General features: G+C 35.7%; 1 protein-coding gene across 1 annotated transcript; it reads left to right on the plus strand.

Moving 5' to 3' along the window:
• Nucleotides 1-4343: 4343 nt before the first annotated feature.
• On the plus strand, nt 4344-4814 carry LOC107763743 (uncharacterized). Its single transcript, XM_016582235.2, has one exon. It carries the CDS (start codon nt 4344-4346, stop codon nt 4812-4814), a length of 471 nt encoding a protein of 156 aa, XP_016437721.2.
• The last annotated feature ends 5220 nt before the right edge of the window (nt 4815-10034 follow it).

Below are 10034 nucleotides of genomic sequence, written 5' to 3' on the forward strand. Positions count from 1 at the left end.
CTGGCTAGCTACTAACCTCTAGGTAAACCTTAAACCACGGTGCTCCTCCCAACCCTTCAACGTCCACTTTGACTAAACGGGTTTAACCGAGCACCACCGGTTAGGTTGGTCTAACCAAGGTTTACTGTTGAAATTGATAGCTGCCTAGTCTATCCAGTTCTTAACCTATGACCTCCTCGGGGTGATACAGTAGACTCTTAGCCACCAAACATGCTTAGTAAATAGCCTATGAATACTAAGTCTAACACTTACCTGATTAGCCTATAATTTAGGCTAAACAATACGATAAAATAAATAATAAATAAGTAAGAGTAGAATACAATGCCCGAGACTACTGGATTTCTGGCCAAGTGACCTTTCGATTTTTATTTCTTATCCGAAAGACTACAGAGGGGTTCTTTACTAGAGTAGAAAGAGAAGCTAGAGAGAAGGGAGAGCGTTGGCTAATTGCCACCCTCTAAGTAATGAAATGATCCTTATACAATGGATCAGTTACAATCAAACAAAACTAAAACAGTTCTGTGGCCGACAAAAATGATTTACACATGACCGACAAGATATAAAGTAAAAGCACTTATAATTGCTAACGGACAGACTGCTTTATAAAAGTAGATTCCTTTTGAGGATGAGAGTCCGCTTCTTTATTAAAGTTGTTTGTTTCTATTACCCTGATAATTGATCTATGGGGCCTTCAATAATTCAAGCCTTGTTTTTTCCCTTGTTGTCTTTTTCCCCCGAAAATTCTTCGGCACTTTCCTTCAATTTTGCAAGGAAGTCCTCAATTTCATCAAACCAAAAACCCTCAGGCCTGCTATGAAATAAATTCTATAACAGATACATATAACCTCTATACTAGGAAAATAATCATAACCATGTAATTTAATGCTAAGTATTAAAGCATTCAAAGAGTTCTCATCACTAAGAGAAATCTGTAAATTGGGATAAGCATTAAAATAAACACGACCATAGGCCAAACTGGTTTGCATAGTCCCTATAAGAGACTTTTTCCAGTTCTGGTTTCTACCATCTCTGAGAGCTGCTATAAAACTTTCAGGTAAGCCTCTTAAAGTAATAATAGAAGTATTGAATTTGCTTCTAAATTTTCGGATGTTATCACTGATAAGACCCAGCTTCAATGATTCCTAGGAAGCTTAAATTATATTTCTCCTTTTATAAAGGATTTAGCCAAAGATACTGCTCTTCTTTGTGATAGATTGAAGAAGAATCCGAAAGCATAGACTGAGAGTCATACAGAATCAGTTAAAAGAATTAAACAAAAGGTTAATAAACTTCCATGTTTAACTCTTGCTAACCCCATTTGGGCAAAAGTTGTGAAAACCGATGCTTCTGATATTGGTTATGGTGGGATATTAAAACAATTCTCTCCTATGGATAAACAAGAATATCTTGTTCAGTTTTACTCGAAAAAGTGAAATGATTCCCAGAAAAATTATGCAACAGTAGCTAGAGAAATTCTTGCTATAGTTAAATGTGTTATGAAATTTCAGACTCATTTATACAATCAGAAATTTGTAAAAAATTGATTGTCAAGTTGCAAAGTTTTTCTTTAATAATAACATGATGTTTCCAATCAAATGTTTGCAAGGTGGCAAGCTTTATTAGCCCCCTTTGATTTCGAAATAATATACAAAAAAGGGTCTGATAATACCCTTCGTGATTTTCTTACAAGAGAATATATGAACTAATAGTTCTCTCTTTGACTTTTACAGATTATGAGGCCTACGTACAGACCCCTTCGACAACGAGGAAGAGGAAGGGCATCTACCGATGGTAGAGGGAATAATATTCTCGCCCAAATGGGAAATCAAAAATTAATCGCTGCTAATATAGCAGGAGGTAATACCGACCATTCTTTATATAAGAATTTTATGGATTTTATACAATCCAGAAAAGATGAAGGAACATCATCCAATGTACCAACTTATTCCTCAGTTATATCAGAGGACAAAATTTGTTATAAACAATTCTTTGAAGGCAAGGAATTAAAAGCTATTTTATACCTATGCGATTCAGATATCTGAATTTGCCAATAACGTGATTTCAAATCAACTTTCGAGAATATAATGGCCTCATGTGATCTATCTAATAAATCCTTCTTATTAGGAATAAGATATCTAATCCATTTTAAGACCTTATTAAGGGGCTTGTAGTTAATCACTAATCTAGGAACTCAGACGGAATTCCTATCACCTCTGTTCCTACCTCTAAAGTTGTAGGAAGTTTATCAATAATTTGGGACCTCAATTTAGGGTCTTTAATAACCCCTAATAGTTCTAGCATGCTATCATTGGTCAAGACATTAATATTCAAGTCTGTGAACTGAGAATAAATATTATAAAGATCATTATCAGTGTTACAACATATCATGTATTCTTGACCGATGAGTTATTATTTCGAGAACATTCCTTTGCCTTAATTCAGAGGTACAATTATATTCCATGAAACGTTAAATCATTGGGCACAAGAATTTTAATAGGGCCATTTGGAATTTAAGTTAGCTTTGTTGAATTAGTGATACTTTAAAATTATAAGTTAAAGGTCAAGAAAAATATTATTCATCCATTTATTGGCTGGGGAAACGTGATAAAACCATTTGAACTCAACACTTATCTTCCATTTACCAAACTCTGAAGACTGGAGCACAATAATTGTTTTGTTTGAGACTTTAGTTAAGGGAAACTTACACAAATGTTCCAAATAAATTTCAACTTACCAACCTCTAGTCATTAATCATATACTTACCAAAACTAGCCAACAAAAATTGAAAAACTAAATAATAGGGTTCTTTCTCTCAAAGAATCACATGCAAAAATTACCTTCCATATTTTTAAGTGTGATTAGCAACACTAGATACAAGACGGAAAGAAAATTTTATGGATGAGGTAGCAAATAAGGTGATGAAATACAAAAAATATATACAATATTCCAAAAATCTAAACAAAAAAGAAATTTTTTCAATGGGTATAGTTGAAATTCATTGTAAATATATAGATAAGTCAATATACAAAATTTGAAGAAGATTTGAGGTGATTTGGACTGGTTTTGTATGAAAATTCGTAATTAAATTGAGTTCAAAAAAGTCTTCTACGACACATGTATCAAACATGTATCATGCATGTATCTCACACACAGGTATACATGGATATACATGTGATACACAATAGATACAAATATGATACATATGTAATATACAAATGATACACAGTGTGATACACATATCATTTTTTCATGTTCCATTTTTACCGAATTTTCAATTTAAACCACCTCAAAACTTCACCAAATCATCCCAAAACTGATATTCAAGCTCCTTAAGTTGTGCCCAATCTATTTTAATAACACCCACTCAAAACAAAGCAAAAATTTGATATTTTTTGCTACAAATAACTAATTGGCTAATATTAGTAATATTTTATCAATTGCCCAATTTTCGTAATGAGCTACTTATAAATGGACATAGCTGGTAATTTCCCTCTAGTTAATGCTTAATGATCGATGGGTATATTCTTCTAATGGATCATTGAATTTTGATAAAATCAAAATGCAAATTATATCAAGAAGAATTAGTGAAGTTATTCTATATGGGCTAGAGAAAAAATTAAGTCTCTATCCCGTAAAACTCAAGATAATATTGAGTTAACCTATTTCATAATCATTGCCAAACATACCAAAAGAAATACCTTCTCATTGCGTGGAAGGAGTATTTTACACTATTCATGATATTTTCTGTTCGTGAGAATAATTTTTAGCATAATTTATTGGTTAAATAAGATAGTCATAAATTACGAACACTCCTATTAATAAGTCACAAGCAAAATTTATTGAAATATGTTTAGTTAGTTTTAGTTATGGTTAGATATTGGCTAGCTAGCTACTGTTATTAGCTCTTAGTTAGCTAAGTTAATTGTATTAGCTTGTATTAATTAGCTGTCTTTTATTTTTCCCCTGTGTAGATACATATACAGGTTATAACAGTGGAAATGAGATGAGAGTCATTTTCACATTTTCAGTTCATCTGCTCTCCTCCCAGATATTTTCTTCTCTCTTTGGAATATTCCAGAACCTCCATTGAAACTCCTGTACGAGCTTCTTCCTAGCTCAAAGTAACAATCTCGATATGGTATCAGAGCCGGCGTGATACCCTTGGCGAAGATCTGTCGGAGTTTTTCTTCAAGGCCTCTTTCTCTCCGTCATCTGCTGGGTTTGATTTTGCGATTTCGAGCTGCAATATTTGTGCGAAGTAAAGGCATTTTATGCACAATTGGACAATTTATTCAATGTTTTGCTTAGGAAATTAGTCAATTTCATCATCTAGAGCTTCTCTCATGGTGATCGATCAAACCGAAGAACTCATCCCCAATACAAGCAAGAACGATCAACCTGCCATTGATATAAGTAGTCCTCTATACATTCATCCTTCGGATAGTCCCGGAGTGACTCTAGTACTAGTTTCTTTTGATGGAATTGGGTATAGGTCATGGAAAAGGAGCGTATTGAGAGCCCTGTCAGTTAAAAACAAATTATGGTTCGTAAATGGAGATTGTAGGAAGCCTCCTCCCAATTCTCCACAATTTCGTCAATGGGAGAGATGTGATGACATGGTAACTTCCTGGATTCTCAATTCCCTTTCAAAGGAAATTTCTGACAGTGTTGAATATGTTAGCGATTCAGTAGAATTATGGAGAAAATTGGAAGATCGATATGATCAAACGAATGGTGTAAAGCTGTATCAGATTCAAAAGGAGATTAATGATCTGGTTCAAGGGTCCTTGGACATTACTGCCTACTACACGTGAATGAAAAGGCTATGGGAAGAATTAAGCAATCTCAGTGCAAAGTCCCAGTGCACCTGTGTTTGTACGTGTCGGTCAAAGGACAATATGCATAAGGTAGAACAGGACAGACGACTTATTCAGTTTCTGATGGGCTTGAACGAAGTGTACACAACAATGCGAGGAAGTATTTTAATGATGAAACATTTACCATCATTGGCGCAGGCCTTCCCTTTGTTAGTACAAGAGGAAAAACAAAGGGAGTTCAAACCAAACAATCAACTAAGCCTAGAGTCTACCTCACTTCATGTGAACACTGCACCTTCACAACATCAAAATCCTTTTGGAGCTCAGAATTTCAAAACACATTACACAGCAAAATCAGGCCATTTCAAGGGTCGACCATTCTGTGACTACTGCAAGAGGCCATGCCATACAAAGGACAAGTATAACAAATTACATGGATATCCCCAAAACAATCCTTATAATAATCAAGACTCAAATAGCACTAACACTCAATAGTTCAATCAGGGAAACAATTCAGGTCAAACTCAAGGTCACAAATTAAATAGAGGGAAAGGAACTGTGGCAAATGTGCATGGAGTCCCAGCTGATCTGATGCAGGAAAAGGAAGATGATCCAATCCTACACAGTGAGAATCAGAGTGTCAGTTTGACAAAAGAGAAATATGGGCAGATAATGAATCTACTACAACATTTTCAGACATGAAGGTCTCCTAGCAATGCTAATATCACCAGTGGTGTTGTTAACTTTGCAGGTATTGTGGTCTGTACTTCATCTATTGATTTTGACAAACAATCGTGCAAATATTTCGAATCTAAGATTAACTTTTGGATCATAGACTCAGGAGCCTCTAATCATATGACCTTCAATAAAACTACACTTAGTAACATAAAAACATTACCATACCCTGTGTTAATAAGCCTACCAAATGGATACAAGGTGAAAGTGCTTCAATTTGGGGATGTGATACTCAATTCTAAAATTACTCTACACAAAGTCCTTTATGTTCCATACTTTAAGTACAACCTAATTTCTCTCAATTCTCTTGCAACACATCCCAAGTGTATTGTATTTATCACTCATATACTATGTCTGTTGCAGGCCTCTTCAGTGAAGAAGCCTCAAGTGATTGGTAGTAGCAGAGAGGGATTATACTACCTCTGTCCAAGTGTCTAAACGGTAAAAATACTGTTTCAAATACTAGTCTTCCAATTTGTTGTTGCAACTGTTCTATTTCTGCCGGTACAATAGTGGAGTCTTTAGTAGTCCTTTTCATTTACAGTCTTATTCAACAGATGTAAATACTTCCATTCACAATAATAATAGTGACTCTTTGAATGTATTAGACAAACATGATGTAGACATTTTGTAGTATAATAGGCTTGGCCATGTTCCCTTTGTCAAAATGAGAAGAATATCCTCAATACCTGTGAGCTTCTCACCCAAACAACCTTTTATTTGCTCCATTTTCCCTATGGCTAGACAAGCCAAACTTCCATTTCCACAAAGAACCAGCACCTCTACCCATATTTTTCAATTGATACATGTTGACATATGGGCCCCCTACCATGTTGCTACACACAATAATTACAAATAATTCCTTATCTTGGTGGATGATTTCAGTAGGTCCACTTGGACTCATTTGTTAAGCAACAAAAGCAATGCCTTACAAACTCTTAAAGCTTTCATAAACATGATTGAGAACCAATTTAACACCACTATAAAAACCATCAGATCTGATAATGGACTGGAGTTTACCAGTCATAAAGCCACCTCCTTCTATCAAATAAAAGGAATTATGCACCAGAAAACTTGTCCTTATATTCCACACAACAAAATGGGGTAGTAGAAAGGAAACAGAAATATCTTCTTGAAACTCCTAGGGCCCTCATGTTTCAATCCAAACTTCCAACTAACTATTGGGGAGAATGCATTTTGACAGCAACTTACCTGATTAATAGACTACCTACTACCTACTTGAACAACAAGTGTCTTTTGAAATTTTATATCACAAGAAACCCAACTACTCTCATTTGAGGAGCTTTGGATGCCTCTGTTATCCTACTGTACCTAAGGTGCACAGAGACAAATTTTGTAACACCCCGTAATTTGAATCGGTTGTGGATGCATTAAACGAGTATTAGCGTGATGGTAATTGAGTGGTTATGATAATAAGTGTACGAGGCATATTATAGGTGATTTGGGGTCTAAGGAGAGGCTTAAGTCCAAGCCAAGTTGAAAATTTTCATTATAGCTGAAAATTTGCAAATGAGTATGCACAAGACCTCATTTTGGGCGAGCATATATACCTGGATATAATGAGTTGTGTGATGCACAACCTATCATATTAAAGCTCTTTGAGTCTAGTTTCCAACACAATAAACCGTTCATCATTTGGAGGTGTATATAGAATGTTATGACCATTTGACTGGGCAGGTGTCACTAGCGCGAACAAGAGCGCGAAGTCTTGCGCGAAGTCACACGTTTTTGCTGAGTATTCTACCTCCAGCGTGCGAACAAGCGCGCGAGATCGCGCATCTGGAAGGTTTTAAATATCTTAAAGACCGAAAATAAGAGAAATTGAGTCATTTCTCAAGCTTAGGGCTTCCTCTACACCCCCAACTCGACCAAGGCATCCAATTGCACACCTAAGGTGAGTTTTTAAGTGTGTTATCATGGTGATTTCACTTCATAATCACTAGTTACAACATGATTTTGATTGGGTTTCATAGGATTTTTTCAAAATCTCAAGAACACCCCAAAAGTTGTCTTTCAAAATTTGGTCTACAAGAGGTAATCCTACACCCTTAGACTTACATATATGGTGTTATTATGGAATTATGAGTATGAATCAAGTATTACAACTTATGGTATGGTGATTGGAAGTCATAAATTTCCAATTTAAATGCATGACCATGGTAGGGATTTAAAGGTGATTATTTGATAGGATTTGTTGGTTGGGTGTGAATGGATGGTCATACATATGTTGTTGGAAGTTATAAATTTGTTAGGAATGATGGTGGAATGAATTGTTGGTTTATGGTGATAGTTGGATGAACCAACACTATAGTTATGAGGTGTAAATATCTATGCCTACAAGGTGTTTGATAATATGCCTAAATGGCACAAGTTATGGAATTTATTACTAATATTGGGTTCCATTGGATGTTGTTGTAGATTGAAGGTTCTTAGTAGTGTGGATCATTGTAGTATCACTAAGGGGCAAATTGAGGTATGTAAGGCTAACTCTTTACGTTTGGGAATATATATGATTCTCCCTACGTCCCATTCATCATGAACATTACTAGTTTCCTTAGAAAGTAATTATGCCTTGGTTCCATGAATAGAAGTAGAACTTATATTCTCTAGATGACATAGTTTCATAATCATTCGATATTCTATGAGTTTCAGTTATGACAAATCAACTTATTATGAATACTCATCTCAGTTTAATCCTATTCACTATACCAGTATCATGTAAGTCGGTATGGCTCATTATTTCAGTATCACATATTACAGTATGATTCTCAGTTCTTGATTTAAATTCCTGAATGTTGAACACCTGCATTTGGGCCTGAGGCCGCAGTTTATGCTTTATGCATTTTGGACCTGAGGTCGCAGTTATGTATACGTATACTTGGGCCCGAGGCCGCAGTTGTGCACATATATATATATATACATATTTATATATATATATATATATATACATATTGGGCCTGAGGCCGCAGTTTAATGTTCAGATAAACAGGTTGTTCATCATTCAGAAGAGGGAGTATTCACATCCTTACTTCCTTGTTCAGTTATCAGTTTATCAGCTAGCAGTTCAGTTTCAGTTTCAGTGTTGACAGTTCTTTTGTTCAGCTATTTTACATACCAGTACAATTCAAATGTACTGACGTCCCTTTTGCCCAGGGCCTGCATCTCGCGATGCAGGTAATGATTTACAGGTTGATGATTCAGAGCGCTAGGATTCTCGTACCAGCTATTTGGTGATCCCCAGTTCTTTCAGGGCATTATCATTGCTACAGTCTTCAGTATTCACATACAGTCAGTGTTTTCAGTACTCAAATAGAGGCTTCATAGACTAGAGTAACAGTTAGACAGAGTCACAGGCTTTCATATTAAGCTATGTTGGTTACAAATATGTTTCAGAATTGTATTAGTATTTCCGCACTTTGATTTATATCATCCAGACTTTCGGTATATCAGCATGTGTTAGTTTATCTTCCAAATTCAGTATGTTATGATACCACATGTTGATTCAACTAGCCAGTTGGTTCGCTCGGTCACATGTAGTCAGGCACCGAGTGTCGTGTTACGTCCAGGTCCAGGTTCGGGGAGTGACAAAGCTTGGTATCAGAGCCCTAGGTTCAAGTGTCCTAGGGAGTCTATGAAGCCGTGTCCAGTGGAGTTTCCTTTATATGTGTGTGCCGGCCACTCATATAAACGGTTAACTACCAAGACATCCAGGATTGTCTCATTTCTTTCTACTCTAGATCATGCCACGAATCTTAGAGCAATAGATAACCTTTTCTTTCTATCAAATTCCAAATGTATTGGATGCCCAAGCGACGCGCAGGAGAAACCTAAAGTCCTAGAGAGGATAATTTCACATTGAGGTATAATTATGGAGTACAGGTTGGTAAATACGAGACTTTAGAGGATGTAAAAAGTGGGATGCAATGGATAGTGTTACAGATTAGAGCATAACCTTATTAGAAAGTAAAAAAGCAGTTATCGTGTCTTATGGTTATCAGTTTACCTTAGTTACCAGTTATACAGTCTTTCAGTAATTTCTCAGTTAGCAAGTTTATGGTTATTCAGTACTCCAGTATTCAGTTATATGTTTACTAAATATCCGATTTCCAGTGTATCAAAATTTTTGGAGACTTGTGAGTATACAGTGATGCATATGGATGCTCAAAGAGAATGTAAGTAACAATGATTATAGCAAAATCTTCGCATGTTTTAGGGATTAAGACCCAAGACTTACAGGATGGTACATAAAGTGATTTACCGTATGTCATCCCCCACGGTGTATTAGGATAATGATTCAACTGCAGCGGGCATAGAATTGATCACTATAGCTTTGGACAGAAAAGAGCCTAAGGGTAAAATACCTAGGAGTCAGAAACGTTTGTTATTACCAAAGATGTGATTCATACAATTCATGCAAATGACTAGAAGATATGATGTATGAAATGATAACCAAGAGCAGCC

The sequence above is a fragment of the Nicotiana tabacum genome, chromosome 20 (genome assembly GCF_000715075.1).
Source record: "Nicotiana tabacum cultivar K326 chromosome 20, ASM71507v2, whole genome shotgun sequence".
NCBI classification, from domain to species: domain Eukaryota; kingdom Viridiplantae; phylum Streptophyta; class Magnoliopsida; order Solanales; family Solanaceae; genus Nicotiana; species Nicotiana tabacum.

Excerpts from the sequence above, each read along its gene's own strand:
- LOC107763743 (XM_016582235.2), top strand. The coding sequence starts at position 4,344 with ATGGTGATCGATCAAACCGAAGAACTCATCCCCAATACAAGCAAGAAC.